Source organism: Lissotriton vulgaris, chromosome 3_1, assembly GCF_964263255.1.
Source record: "Lissotriton vulgaris chromosome 3_1, aLisVul1.2, whole genome shotgun sequence".
In the NCBI taxonomy this organism is placed as follows: Eukaryota; Metazoa; Chordata; class Amphibia; order Caudata; family Salamandridae; genus Lissotriton; species Lissotriton vulgaris.
This window is the reverse complement of record NC_141689.1, coordinates 1,855,389,801-1,855,405,685: the sequence shown is the minus strand read 5'-3', so window position 1 is coordinate 1,855,405,685 and position 15,885 is coordinate 1,855,389,801. Positions and strand designations below refer to the sequence as shown.

Below are 15,885 nucleotides of genomic sequence, written 5' to 3'. Positions count from 1 at the left end.
ATATCGCCATCTCAAATCTATTAGACATGCACAAGGGAGAAAATGTAGTGCCCTTCAGGATCACTATGCACTAACCAATTCACAGTTCTTCCGATTTCAATGGCAGCATGCACTGCAATCACACATTCCCCCAAACACTCCACTTCCTGAATACATCCCACTCGAAACCAAGATTTTCCTAGTGCGCTTGGGTAAGGAAGCCATCTCTACCACTTATCGATCCCTGAATATCCATGCCCCTGATGGCTTTGATCTGCTCAGGCAGAAATGGGTGGGTGATCTTGACGAAGACAACTGGAGGGAGGCCTGCCTTGCGCCCCTGGAATTGGCAATCTCATCTAGTATGCGTATGGTTCAAGTAAAGTATCTCCATGTGACCTCTCTCTCCCCCTCCACCTACACCGAATTTTACCTGAGGGCCAACCGCTTGTAGGCAATGCGAGCTTCCCGCCACTGATTTCTTCTGTATGGTCTGGGACTGCCCGACACTGCATTCCTTTTGGGATGGGGTGTGTGTGGAGCTTTTGGCGGTCCTTGGGTGCCCCCTTGAATTGACCCAGCATATTGCCCTATTAGGGCTGATAGAGGAACTGGGAGGGCCCTGTGCCAAACTAATTCTCATTGGGTGGCCTGTCTGGTGGCCAAGAGAGAAGTGGCCCGTTTTTACATATAAATACAGACGGAAAACTATATTTCCTTTGTCTGTATTTATATTTAGGAACGGCAAATTTTGCTGTGCTGCCGTTCTTCAGTGCACAAGACCGTGTACATCACGTGTAATGCCAGACACAGGGAATGTGCACAAAGCTGCGATGCCGGTCTTTAACAGAATCATCCCGGAGAGTGCTGTGGCCAAGGGGCTGTGAAGGAAAGTTTGAGGGCAGTGGAGATGCAGGAGCTCTAAGCCTCCTTAACAAGAAAGTGGTCTTTTTAAAGACCTGTGAAGTACTCAGGTGCGGCTGGCAGCTCAAACACTGTCTGTGGGTGTGTGCCTGGGAAGCGGTCTCAGCTCAGGCTGACACACAACACGGGGGTGGGGGCAGGCCTATGAGTTATCTAGTACATGCCCGTAATGGCTGTTGTGTCACTTTAAGTTCGAACGTGGATGAGGGAGCGTTTTTTTAACCTGCATTAGGGCCCAAGGTACTGCTGCTATACCACTGGCTGTGTGATCTTGCGCCAATTGTTCAATAGTCATGTCCTTGTTTTCATTGTGATTCAACTAGGCAGTGGAATGGAATGGAATGGAATGAGGATTTGTAAAGCGCGTTGGCTACCCAGGGGCGTCCCAGCGCTGTAGGAAGCTTGAGCTAATCCGGAGAGGTGGGAAGAGGGAGGCTAGGTTTGGTTTTAAACAGAGGTTTTGCTGAACAGCCAGGTTTTGAGAATTTTTCGGAAGGTAAGGAGGTTGGGTTCGGATCTGAGATTGAGAGGGAGGGAGTTCCAGATCCTGGCCAGGTTGTAGGAGAGCGAGTGACCACCACATCTGGCCTTCCTGATGCGTGGTACTGAGGCGAGGTGGGAGGTCGCAGATCTGAGAGAACGAGTGGGCTGGTAGGTTTTCACAAGGGAAGAGTTAATGGGGGGGCCTGTTCCCCAGTAAGAGCGGTGTGCAATGCACATGCACTTAAACTCGATTCTAGATCTCACCGGGAGCCAGTGAAGATCTCTCAGTCTGGCTCTTACTGACGTTCGGCGGGGGATATCCAGAAGAATTCTTGCTGCGCAGTTTTGAATAACCTGGAGTCTGTTGATTGTGGATTGGGGTGCTCCAAGATATAAAGCATTTCCACAGTCGAGGCGGGAGAGGATCAGTCCTTGCACCACGATTCGTCTCGAGTGGAATGGAAGCAAAGGGAGAATTTTGCGGAGCAGTCTCATCAGGCCAAAACAGGTCGTAGCTAGCTTAGTTTCCTGATGGTTGAAGGACAGAGTGTGGTCAAGCCAGATGCCCAGGCTCTTGATTTGCTCCTTGGATTGCGGGGGGTTGCCTAAGAAGGAGGCCAGATGGGGTTGATGGTTTTGGCGATGTTATTACCAAGGAGCATTATCTCAGTTTTTTCCCCGTTAAGCCTAAGACAAGAGCTGGACATCCAGGTGGCGACTGCTTCCAGACATTTGTGTCGGCTGTGTTGAGAGTTTAGGGGGGGTCCAGAGATACCACTAGCTGCGTGTCGTCCGCATAGGAGACGATCTTCACACCAAATGGGCGGACGACATAAGCTAGGGGGCGCAGGTAGACATTAAAAAGGGTGGGACTCAGGGATGAGCCCTGAGGCACTCGACAATTAAGTGGTCTACTGGCAGAGGTGAAGTCTCTCTCAAAAACCTTGAAGGATCTGTCAGTCAGAAAGGAACTCATCCAACTGAGAGTGTAGTGTAGTTCCTAGTTTCCCACTAGGCCCTGCGCATTGGAATAACATAAACAGTAGTATCAACGTAGAAGTGCGGATCTTCCAGGCCTCTACTGACTATGCTAAACTTAATTGGGTTTGTTAGCAACTAGCTCAGAGGTCACTGGAAACTTTCTTGACTGAAATAGGAAGTGATCAGCTTCCCTGGCACAGACAAGAAGGGATTCAGTTTTCCAACAACCGTGCAACATGACAACTTTGCTCCTCAGATCAAGAGTCAATCTCTAGGGTCGTGTGAAACAATAGACAGTTATTTTACTCAGTCAGGTTGGTGCAGTTTACTTTCACAATATGTAGAAAATAGAGAGACGGGCGTTTGTCAATAAAGGGTTAACATTTATTGAACAGTCTTTCTTCTCGTACAAGAGAAATGAATTGCCACAATTGCAAGACTTGTTATTATAAAAAGTACGTACAGTAAGATAAGTATTGCGAGATAATACTGTAAAAGCATTGATATGGTTTCTTAGCCATACAATGGTTTAAAAGTAATAAAACATATATACATTAGGCTAAAATACTCAACTGGTGCTTCTAACTACGCCTACCCCAGTGTACCTGACCTAAGCCTAATACTTGGGAGGGGAGTAAGTAAGTAGCTTTAAGTTAAGTTGGTTTTGCCAAGGTTTGCTTCAAGAATTCTCACTAAGGGTTTAGTCAACACCATACCTCTGAATAGAATGATGGAGGTCTGGTATCTCCTTCAGGGAAACTCGGTATCCCAGTCACCCGCAAGGGTAGACCAGAAACGCTGGAGCTGGATTTCTCGGCAGGAGAAAGGCAGCGTCTCTCTTCAGCGCGTCGAGGAGGAGGATGGGGGACAGCGTCCGCGGGCAGCTTGCATCTGCTGGGCTCTTGCAGAGGGACGGCTGTTCAGCTCCTAAGTTCACCACACCATCGTTCGCCAGTTAGCAGCGATAGCAGTAGCGATAGCAGCTATGATATCTTCAGCATAACAGCAGCTTCAGGCGACGGGCAACAGGGGACTTGCTTAAGGCCACGTTGGTAGTATTTATACCTGAAAGGTGCCATGTTTGACGTAAGTTTGCTGGACATAAGACGTCAATAAAGATGTCACTTAGGAAGTGATCGCTATCAGTTGCTCATTAGAGTTCTATTACTAATCAAAACACAGCAAGCGGGGATTTCCAGGTTTGCTGAGTTTTTATCTTGTTGAAGAACTCGGAGTGTTAATCTAGGAATCTCAGATAGTGACTTCTGCTTTGTCATTGCACTAATTGGTTGCAAAGGAAGTGGCAGAGAAAACTATTCTGAAATGTGGCTCTGTTCGTGTGAGGCCAGAGATGACTTTCTGAATATTGTACTTGAACGGTTATGCCAATATAGGGAATAAATGGATTTATAGCCGAATAGGGGCATAAGGTCACAGTATCGATCAGGATCCTAGATAAGCACGCAACACCCACACCACGCATTCATGTCCATCAAATTACTAAAACTAGAGCAATAAGATGCATGTGTAACATTGCCCACCCCAAAATACATATATGCATTTGAAATAGGCGTATTTGTAACACGTGAAAATTATAGGTACTGTACGTTTTTGAAGCATAGAAATCATTCAAAAATTATAGCATATGAAATCAATGAACGATTATGCAAAAAGAATTACGCATGAAATATCTCTGAAACAGAAGAAGGGCGAGATAAATAATCACATATAAATGCATTGCAATAACATGTGCTAGAGGCTGATGTAAAGATATTATGTCTCTAGATGTGTGTAGAAAATAGAAGTTTGAAGCTTCTGTTCTCTAAGAATAGTTTTTACCTTAAGCAAAGAATTGTTCGTGCCAAAAAAGGGTCAATATTAAAAAGTGTTCAATTCAAAAGAATTAATGCTTGAACGGGGAAATAGAGTTCCTACGCTTTTAGCAGTTTTTATTGTTCAAAACTGAAGGCCGAATTCAGAGTTCATGGGAACGCTGTGTGTCGGAAAGCTCCTCCAAAGTTATTATTTCTGTTCGGGTGAGAACATCATATCAGACAGGCTCTCAAAGAATTGGTCTACAAAATCAGGTGACAGTTCAACCAAATTCGATAGTGCTGTAACTTGGCAGGTGTGAGAGTGATTGCTGTCATCATAGTCGGGATCAGCAATGCTCACAGAAGGTCGTACCTGGATGATGTTGCTTTTGTCACTCGCTCCACTGTTACCACCTAGTCGTAGCACAGGAGTCTCAACGAATGCCGTCATCAGGATTGGTAGCCGCTGGGGACAACACAATGCGTGAGCCGTTATCGGACTGAGCAAAGTATCGACGTCCATTGGTACTGCTGATGGAAGTGAAAGACAGATGTCCAACACGCACTCATCTCCGCATAGCATACATCGAAGTACCGGTAAGAGACAGTTCTGCCATATAGGTCTGAATGAAGGGAACCAGGTCATGTTTAGATCTCTCAGCCTGGCCATTCCAAGGACGTTAGTTATTCTGTCCCGGTAGCGCATTGCTAGGATTGTCTCTTCCATTCCCATGGGAGCTATGTCTGAGCTTTGGCTTGCCATAACGAAGCAGAATGGTCAAAAATAAAATCCCTGCTACGAGTCCCAAAAATAAGGGTATGCCACCAAAAACAGAGTGGACAAAATTTGGAACGATTCCCAGAATTGCTTGAAATGGTGTTAGCAGTCCCGTAAAAAGCGTCTTAAATATGCCTGGGATACCTGTGGCACTAGACATGTTAAGGAGTTGGCTAAGCATTTCTACGAAATGCACGTGGCAATTTGTTGATAAAAGGTCATGAACCTCCGTAGTTGTCCTTGCAACTAGAAGATCATACGTCTCTTTTGATGACGTTATGGGCACTGTTGTCTGCAAAAGCACAGACTTCATTTTGCTTAAAGTATCAATTCGTATAGAATAGAGATTCAGACGAGGCCAGATGGGAGTCTCTGTGTCTACAGGCCCGCTCGGAAACAATGCCTGCATACAACATTTGACTATGGATGTTACGCTTACTAGATAACTTTTCCCTGGAACAAGGCCACAACATCTGTGATCCGTTCTAAGAATGTAACTCCCGTTTGCAAGTTGCATAAAGAAGGGCTCTATCTGAGTTGCAGGTGTGACTAGCTGGTGGCATGAAAGGTTGTTGGAATTTCCATCACAAGCTCCGTGTAAATTAATACCCTGGCACAAAAGTATACCGCTTAGTGAATGTTTACAGTTTTCACCACTAAGAAATACATTTTTGTCGCTGTCACTATTGCAAACATGTGTGTATGGTAATTTCCATTCTGATTTTACATATCCTTTACCCAATCGTTCATACTGGCCAGTAGGTATGTACTCAAGGCACTTTTTAAATCCTAAAGTTGTTATCGGAATGGTGATAATTCCGTGTATTATCCATTCAATGACAGGACTTTCTGACATTGTCAATGGTAATCTCTCAAGTTTTTCGATGCTCAGGATTGTATAGTCTGCTCCTTTCTGTGCCAAACTGATTTGTTTATCAGTAAGGTTAAAAATGGAAAATAATGACGTTGTGTTTATTAAACGCCAAGGCACATAGCCTGAACGAAGATTTTGCAGCGTCCAGCCCAATTGTACAATAGAACGTAATTGAGATTAGCCATGTTGTAACATTAGCAAGTCTCTGTCTATTATGTCAAAGGCAGAAGATACAATATTGTCCAACGAATATATTCTGGAGGACAGAGTCATTAACCCATTGTCCACTACAGAAAGTGATTTTTCCAAATTAATACGATCAATTTCTCGTATTTCTTCAGCTGTTTCAATTTGTGTGACTTTCCAAGCCTCGTTGTACGCAGCATAGATACTGGTCGCTATGAAACGCTTTTGACGCTGTTTGCGTGGTCCAAGAATTAAATCGCGCAAATCAGCACCATCTTTTAGTAAAGACAAGTGTTGCTTAATTTCAGCCAGTGTGGATGATCCTAGCCATTCGAGGCACAGTTTCCCTACACTGTATGTTGTTACTATCCCTGGATGTTGTCTCTGGGAGTATATAGGGTCTTGTCTGGTCATATTTAACCCCTGTGTTTTGTTCAGGAATCTATCTTGACAGCTGTTTGTGTCAGTAGGCCAGATTAACCACTTTTTCCAATCAGGATGTGTTCTGTTAAAATGTAAAATATGTGAAACGTTTAACTCAATATCTGTGGTTGTATTTTCAGGTATTGGCTTTGGAATAGACAGTCTTTTAAGGTCTTTGATCTTAGCTAGGCCAAGACAGGATGTTTGGTGAATTGTGTCATTTAAAAACATCATTTGTTCTGGTATCATGCAGGTTCTGAATAGTGCTTCAAGGCCTTGTACCTGCCAATCTTTTGTACCCCAAATTGTTTTTGTTTCAATGTTACTTTTCCAATAATCAATCAGTGTACCTGATCTAAGCCTAATACTTGGGAGGGGAGTAAGTAAGTAGCTTTAAGTTAAGTTCGTTTTGCCAAGGTTTGCTTCAAGAATTCTCACTACGGGTTTAGTCAACACCATACCTCTGAATAGAATGATGGAGGTCTGGTATCTCCTTCAGGGAAACTCGGTATCCCAGTCACCCGCAAGGATAGACCAGAAACGCTGGAGCTGGATTTCTCGGCAGGAGAAAGGCAGCGTCTCTCTTCAGCGCGTCGAGGAGGAGGAGGGGGGACAGCGTCCGCGGGCAGCTTGCATCTGCTGGGCTCTTGCAGAGGGACAGCTGTTCAGCTCCTAAGTTCACCACACCATCGTTCGCCAGTTAGCAGCGATAGCAGTAGCGATAGCAGCTATGATATCTTCAGCATAACAGCAGCTTCAGGCGACGGGCAACAGGGGACTTGCTTAAGGCCACATTGGTAGTATTTATACCTGAAAGGTGCCATGTTTGACGTAAGTTTGCTGGACATAAGACGTCAATAAAGATGTCACTTAGGAAGTGATCGCTATCAGTTGCTCATTAGAGTTCTATTACTAATCAAAACACAGCAAGCGGGGATTTCCAGGTTTGCTGAGTTTTTATCTTGTTGAAGAACTCGGAGTATTAATCTAGGAATCTCAGATAGTGACTTCTGCTCTGTCATTGCACTAATTGGTTGCAAAGGAAGTGGCAGAGAAAACTATTCTGAAATGTGGCTCTGTTCGTGTGAGGCCAGAGATGACTTTCTGAATATTGTACTTGAACGGTTATGCCAATATAGGGAATAAATGGATTTATAGCCGAATAGGGGCATAAGGTCACAGTATCGATCAGGATCCTAGATAAGCACGCAACAAGAGCGGTCCCGGTCACTCCTATTCCTCCAAGACGATGGAGTAGGATGTTATGATTGACAGTGTCGAAGGCGGCACTTAGGTCGAGTAGGACGATGGCCGTAGAACCGTCATCGTCCAGGATCCTTTGTGCCTCCTCCGTCACTGCAATCAATGCCGTCTCCGTTCCGTGACGGGGCCTAAAGCCGGTCTGAGAGGAGTCGAGGATGTTATTGACTTCTAAGAAGTTGGTGAGAACGGAGTTGACATGCTTCTCGAGGAGTTTACTGAGCCATGGTAGGAGGGAGATGGGACGGTAGTTGGCGGGGTTAGATTGGTCGAGATTGTTTTTTTTTTTTAAAGGGCTTTGACCATTGCTCTTTTCCATAGGGAAGGGATGATCCCAGTACGGAGTGAGGAATTGAGCAGGTCTAGAATAATAGGCGAGATCAAAGGTGTGATCTGTGTGAGGGTACTGGGGGAGCAGGGTCGGTGGGTGATCCAGATTTGACCTGTCCCATAAGTCTCTCCAAATTAGTAAGTTCTAAAGGAGGAAAGCTGTTCAGATCATGAAGAGGGACTGGCGGGCTACCTGTGTTGACGAAATCTGTGGGTGGAGTGACGAGGAGGGGGAAAGAGGAGTTGATGGTTTCAATTTTCTGGTAAAAAAACTCAGCTATTTCCTCGCAATGGGCCTGAGTATTGTTGTGGTGCTTCGGTGGTTCCGGAAGTTGTAGAAGGGTTTTGGCTATTCGATAGATTTCTTTGGGTTTAGACGCTGCGTTTTCAATCTTGAGTTCGAAGTATTTAGCCTGGGCCAGATGAATTTCCGTTTTGTAGTTTTTGATTGCTGTTCTATAGCATGATTTATCTGAAGGGAGGTAGCTGAGGCGCCATTTCCTCTCCAGTCGTTTACATACACGTTTTGCTTCTCGTAGCTGGTTTGAGTACCACGGGGCTGTAGGATTGCCCCGTTTAGGGTGGGAATTTTTTAGCGGTAAAACTGTATCCAGGGAACTGGTGATCCACAGGTTGAAGTTGTCATTGTCTTGAGTGGGGATAGATGTATTAGTAGGTTTAGTACCTTGTAGGAGTTCCTCCCACTCAGATAGGTGGAGTTTAGACCAGTTACGTGAGCGTTGCGCCAATGGGGGTTGGGGGGGGAGTGATCGGGCAGGGTCCAGGTGAACGGGATAAGGAAGTGGTCTGACCAGGGGAGGGGAGAGGAATTTCCAATGTGGAGGTTATTACAGTTGCTGAAAACGGGGTCCAGGAGATGACCCTTTTGATGAGTGGGCCCGGTGACACGTTGGTGCAGTTCAAGGGCACTTAGGCCCAAAAACAGATCCCTTGCTATAGAGTTGTTTGGGTCATCCAGGTGGATGTTAAGGTCACCCAGAATTGTGAAATTAGCAGTGCTGACTGCAAGACTTGCCGCTATCGAGGTGAGGTCTGAGAGAAATTGCCTTTGTGGTCCTGGGGGACGATATATAAGCATACCCGAAAAGGTATGTGTGGCACTTAATTTTATGAAAAATGGGAGGCATTCGCAGTCTGGGAAGTCTACGGGGGTACTGGTGACAGTGTAATTTGATTTGTAAATTATAGCTAGACCACCGCCAATGCCCTTTTTCCAGTCGAGGCGGAATATTTGATAGCCAGGAGGAAGTGCTTGTACCAGGTCAGGTTCAGAATGTTCCTGTAACCAGGTCTCGGTGGCGAAAAAGACGTCAGGGCTTATTTCCTCTAATAGTAGAGAGATTTCTGCTGAGTGTTTAGGGAGCGAACGGCAGTTAAGCAACAACATGGAGAATGAAGTGGGATTCTTTATACCATGAGAAAGGTGAAAGCCACATTGGTTACAGACGGAGTGTTGGGTAGAGGGATCCCATTTTTGTAGACAGGATGGCCCAACTGTCTGGTTTAATTGGTGAAGGGATTGCGGGTGATAGGTGATGGTCTGGCGTGATAGTTGAGCAAGGGGGGTGGCCCCTGGCCCCGGTTGGTCGCGGACGGGCTTGCCTTAGGCGCGCCTTCGGCGCGCAAACGCCGCGCCCGCTGCGCGACCGGGAGATGCACATTATTTATGCTGATTCAATGAGTGGGGACCGTGGGGGCGTGGCCTAAAAAGGGGCGTGGTCTCTGCTCGTGGTGCGAGGAGTGTTGTCAATCAGAGTGCAGGGTCAGCGCTGGCTCCGCTGCCTCTAGCATCCAATTTCCCAACAAGTAAGTTCTTAAAAACAACAATACACACGTTAAATTGTGACAGTTTTAAGATTTTAAAAAGTGAATCACTCCCGGCTTCCGCCTCAGGAGTGTGTCTCAAGCTTCTACTTAGAGCCCTTAACTCGGCGTCTATAAGTAGGCGTGGCAGGGGGCGTGGCCTAAAAGTGCAACTTTATTATCCACTCAGAACAGATTCCAGATTTTGAATCATATCAATTATCTCTGACTTCAGTTGCAAATTATTACGTTCAGCGTCTCACAGCTTTTGAATACTTTCAGGGCGATTTTTAAGAAAATAGCTACCATTAAGTGAGTAGTAGTTAGCAGAATCATCCAGGAGCGTGCTGTGGGCAAGGGGCTGTGAAGGAAAGTTTGAGGGCATTGGAGATGCAGGAGCACTAAGAAGGGGTGAAAAAAACAACAAAGCCTTGCTAACAAGTTAATGGTCTTTTTAAAGACCTGTGAAGTACTAGGGTGCGGCTGCAAGAAGACGGACACCAGCCCGGGAAGCTGTCTCAGCCCAGGCTGACACACACGAGGGGGAAGAGGGGGGTGGAGTCCTTTGAGCCAAATGGGTGTTGCGCGCCTGGTGGGAGCGATGGCCCCAATGTGCAACCCGGGAACTTGTACAATCCATACTGATGAAGTCTGATCACTTGGAAACTAGTCAGCGCAATGTGAGTGCTTGGCATGGATGTTTTGACTGGTGTGTGAAACAATGCAGGGAAGACAGCTACCTATAGATCTGTACATTAATCCTTACAGTTCGACCAAATAGAACACTAATCCCCTCCAGCAGAGGCCTAGCCAAGCAATTGATTGAAATTCCTCAAAATGGATTCCCTCATCCATGCAAGCAGCTATTGCCCTCCGAGGTCTCTCCTTTCGTACATTGACAGTGGCAGTGCCCTCACATAACAACCGAACGCATGTGTGCATTGTCATATGAAGGTGGGACTACAAAGAGCATTAAACGCTCTAAATAGCTTTAACATGGCAAACAACTTGATAGTTAACCAAGGGAAAACCAAGGTCATCATTTTTGGGTCCTATCAACGGAAAAAGAAAGCACAGTGGCAACTGGGAAACGATCTAATTAACTCGGTGGCTTCATACAACTACTTAGGGGTCTGGTTCACAGAACGGGCCAAGGCGAATATACATATAAACCAGCAGAGCTCTAAAGCCAACAAGGTCACCCACGCATTAAGACAACTAAGCCAGAACCTGATTAACCCTTCCGCCAGCCCCATCCTGATAGCTCTTAGAGCAAAGCTCCTTCCAGCAATCAGCTATGGTCACCTAGCCTTCCCCAGGAAACTGGATACCCTTCTTAATCTAGCCCAAGTCAAGGCATATAAGTCGGTGCTACATATACCAAGGTCAGCAAGAAAAACTAGGCTAAGACTGGAGCTTGGCCTTGGAAGGCCAGACCTGATATGTCAGGGGGAGATTATAAAGCTATATCTAAGAATATTAAGGGCTTCGGCTTACTCCTTAAAAAATCAATCAATCAAAACCAGCACCTCCCTTTGGTCTTTCCGCAAGCAACTTAAGACCTGTTTTTTTAATCAATGAACCTCAGCCCCCCTTGTTGGTTAAACACTGCAGTAACTTCAGCGCCGAGATGCCCAAGGGCCTTCGTTCGCGCTTTACAAATGTTGTTATAAATATAAATAAATAAATCCGAGATCTATCTTCCAGTGGCCAGCCTCGGAATGGCACACTAGGCTGGGAAAGGCAATTAGAGTATTGAAGATCGAGGAAGAATGCATGCCGCAGCAGGACATCCCCCTGAACGCATAGAAGAAAGCCATTAATAGACAAGTGTGCGAAATTTCCTTCGACTTGACTACAAAACTCTTTGCCGAAGCCCTCACCTGGACTCACTGAATAATTCATACACAGCAGGAACAGCACAACCCTACTTAAGTGAGTCCCTCACAACACAGACCTGAAGCAAAATTTTATATATGAGGCTGACCATGCTGGGGATAGCCGATTTCAATCCCACTTGGGCTCGAAGAGGGGAATCCATAACTTGCAGATTGTGCACCGACAAGAAGGAATCCTGGTTGCACCTTTTCTGTTGCTGCCCAAACCTCAACAACGACCGGAGGCGACTGCTGAGCCCGATTTGCCTCAGTAAGAACATAAAGTCTTGTAGGGAAGCATCAGCCTTATGTCAGTCCATCACCAGCACAATGATCTTGGCAAGACTGGCGAAATTCATCCACCAAATCAGGCTGGCCTTAAAAGCTGTGGGCCATAGTGGACGGGATCCATCCACGTAGTATCATTGACTGTGTCCCATTCGCATGCCCCCTTCCAAGAAAGAAATGTACCTAGTAATACACTTAATGTGCCACTGAGATCAGCTCAAGCGCTCACCAACAATAGACTAATTCCAAGGCACATAAGTTGGGGAATGGTTAATCATGTGGGACGCAGACATTGGAGCAGAATATTTCATGCATGCAAATGATGTAACCAATCATAGTCCTGATTTTAGCATTAGCTTTTAACTTTAGCCTTTTATGTACCTATTCTTTTTTATATACAAGAATTGCTTCTTTGTTGCTTTTACTGTAATGATTTTAATTAATTATACAGTCAATAAAATTGTCACTTACTCCGCATTGTCAATTTATATAAATGTGGAAAAATACTAGATGTAGCGTCGTCTTTTGCTTGTAGCAAAAATAAATGTGGATAAATTCAGAAAAAATGCCCAAAAAATAAATATGGATAAATGCAGACGGAAATGGCAAAAAAATAAATACCATAAAACCGGGAGCCCTATTTATAATGTGGAATGTACTTGCTGTATAGTAATAATAAAGTTGGTTAAAAAAAATCATCTCACATTGAATAAAAAGAAAAGTAAACACCACTGTCCCTGGAAGACAGCCTGACATTTGACCTCTGTCTCTGAATTTACAGCAAATGTGACGAGAACAAGATTTAAAGGCCTGTTTACAGAAAGGAATCATGAAAGAAACCAAATAAATAAATGGAACGGACTGAAGCTGGGTAGCCTAAAACAAATAAAGTCAGCAAATAGAACGCAAGCAAATGTCAGTTACATACCACAAAGCCAATGGAAAGCAATGGGCAGAATGCATTCCTAGGGAAGCTTTCCAAATGTCCTCAAGACGTCTTTAGCAAACCAGACAGTTGCGCTGTCTAGCAGGCTTGGACCTACAACAGACTTCAAAGCAATCCCAACGAGCCACAGCTGGCTATCAGTGATACTTAAAGCACATTATGGTATTTGTTTCAATCTTGGATGATAGAGTTCGAGTTCTTTTGTCTTTTTATAAAATCAGAAAACACATACAATGACTCCCTAACACTGATCACTTGAAAACGATGTCACTACTTGGAACCTTCAATTGACAATTCAGATATAAAATTCGTGCCTCGAAAAAGATACCGCCTCATCCCACAGTCCTAATAAGTCGGCGCTTTCCTCTGCTGTACACTGCTTGAAATGCCCCAGATGCCATCATTACCATTTCTGAAGGAACTCCGGCACCGGACTAGCACACTCGGCAGCAAACGGCGGCTCGCGGGATATTTCCGAATGTTGTGTTTCCCCTCCAATCAGAAGCAGTGTACGCGCGACGTCACACGTTCAGCAGTGACGCAAGTGCGTGAAAAAGTAAACACGGAGAGACAAATAGTCAGACGTTTCAGTAAAGGGTTAAAGGAGATGTCAGTGCTGGTGCTGGAAGCTCGTATGTGATCTGTCTGCAGCAGGAGTGGGTGTGCCTACAACCATAGTGGCTTAGTTGGAGGCAGGCGAGGTTGACCGGAGTGGTCTTTCTTCAGACGTTCCGGAATGGCACGCTGGAAGCGGATAACACAAGGTTTGCTGCTCCTTCCTAGTTTCAGAAGTACGCTGGTTTTCACCCTACTAGTAAACTTTTTAAAACCAAAATGAGGTTGTTAGTTATCTAATCACCAGTGCTCACGGGCGTTCTGGCAGCTAGGACAGAGGGGCGGGTGGTGGGTGGATTCCGTAATGTTTGTAGGTCTCGCTTAGGCAGCTGATGTGCTGTTTCTCGAGACATGCTGTATCCAGTGTATGGGCATTCACGTTTGATTAGTTTCTTCATGTGCTTTTCAAAAATCCTTTCCTTTCATTGGTCAATAGCTTACATTTGTCCCTCCCATTTTTTTGGTCACGCCCTGGAGACTGCCCCAGTTACATGCATTATTTCACGATAGGCCATATACATTGCTGTTCCGCACTACTTTTTCTTTTGCCTTATCTTCTGTTGTTAATTTCCTGCTCATGTTCCCTGTTCTTAGCTCCTATCGTTTTCATTTAGCCAGTGTTGTGCTGCCTTTAACCTCCCCCTCCCCTCTGCATGCCATTCAAGTTGTAAATTCCCATCTCCCCTCCTGTTGTCCATGTAGACTGCCTTCTGACTTAGGGGAAGCTCAATAACGGAGGCAACATCACTGCACACACTCCCATGCTTTACCGTGAAGCTCATCCAATACTCGGGCAAGCTAAACAATGGAGGCAACATCGCAGCTAGCACTCCCTGCGGCGAATGCTAAGGTTTTATTGCAGAAGCTGTCGGACTATGAGTTCCAGTGACTTCGGAAGCTGGTAGCTCCACTTCGGTGCCAAGATCTGCGTTTGCAAACCCCGCTGGAGGTTGCTGGGCACCACGAAGATCCGTGCTCGGAACGTGTGCGGTGCCTGACGGAGGTCCTCGGCGGCCAGAGCGGGTAAGCGCCGGGGATCCCACGTGGCATCTGGGCCCCATTCGCCCTGCACTGCAGTGCACCCAGCCTGCCACTACCGTCACAGCATTATTACAGCAATACCACCACGTTGCCCTCTCACATCTCCCCCGCAGTAACGGCAGGATTCTCCTTTTGACGGAAGGGGTAGGGGGTGAAAGGTGCTCTGCCCACTCATCAGCCAGATGCATTGCCCAGTGTAATCCACGGCCCGAAGCGCTACGCAGATCAGCGCAGCTCACGACCAGCACTCATTATCATCCCACGATGGGCCGGCCCTTACGGTCCCCCGAGGTCGCGAAATTCGGAGCTGGTATTCATTACCTGTGCAGTGCCCCTTGAAACTTATTTCTTGAACTTGTAACACTAATCAAATACCCTTGCTGACGCTCCCGCTCCTTCACAGAGCCTTCCCTGTGGCCAGCCTCCGATGCTGCTGCAACAGTACCGCACCTGCCTAGACGCGCTGGAGACTGTGTCTGTGCCAAGAGCGCTTTAAGCCAACAACGATTGTCTGTTCTGGTAGAGCAGGCCTCTGTGGTTGCCATTCTCCTACTGACTCCTCGGCGGTGGGGGGCAGAGCAGTAGAGGTCGCTCATGTGGCGTAAACATACAGACATCACTGCCTGACATCAACTATATACCTGCAGGACTTGTTGGAGGCCAAGCAGCATTTCTCTCCTGGATCACACGTCTACTGTCCATAGAGGCTAGGTATTGTAGGCACCCTACAAACTGGTTCACCTGTACCACACTACTCTACGGTCTCTCCCTTTTCTGGTCCACTCTTTCACCAACTCCTTATCGTTGATATCGCCGTGGGGGTTTAATGGCCTCTCCACTCGGAAACTCTTGCGGACTCGGGCTAGCGGCCAATACAGAGGCACGCAATTCGCGCTCCGTACGCACTCTAAACTCTGGTGAGGCCAAAACCCCTGGTGGTCACCTCCCACGCACTCGTCAATCACGAAAGTCTCTCTGGGGAGCTCACCTTGGTGTTGATCGTTGCACAGGTATCAAACCCTGACTTCTTCTGGTGCTTCACCTCCGACATCTCGCACTTTTGCCATCATGGGGAAGCCGGATGGTCGCCAGTCCAAGCTCCTCTTTGACACAAAAAAGGTGGCCACACGCTCCAGCTCCAACGAACCAGAGGCACCCATGGATGAACGGGCATTGGCTCCTCCGCCTACCCCAGTCGACGAAGTAAAAACTCCTGGCAATGCAATGCAGCCTCGCAGACCTTTCAAATATAATGGATTCCA

General features: G+C 46.3%; 1 protein-coding gene across 1 annotated transcript in view; it reads right to left on the bottom strand.

The window, feature by feature from the left end:
- Nucleotides 1–13,463, bottom strand: part of MND1 (meiotic nuclear divisions 1) — a 403,567-nt gene extending 390,104 nt beyond the window's left edge. The window contains exon 1 of the mRNA XM_086962315.1: nucleotides 13,375–13,463. Within this exon, the coding sequence (XP_086818441.1) occupies nucleotides 13,375–13,377 (3 nt within the window). The 5' untranslated portion in view covers nucleotides 13,378–13,463. The remainder of the gene's footprint in view (nucleotides 1–13,374) is intronic.
- Between the last annotated feature and the right edge of the window lie 2,422 nt (nucleotides 13,464–15,885).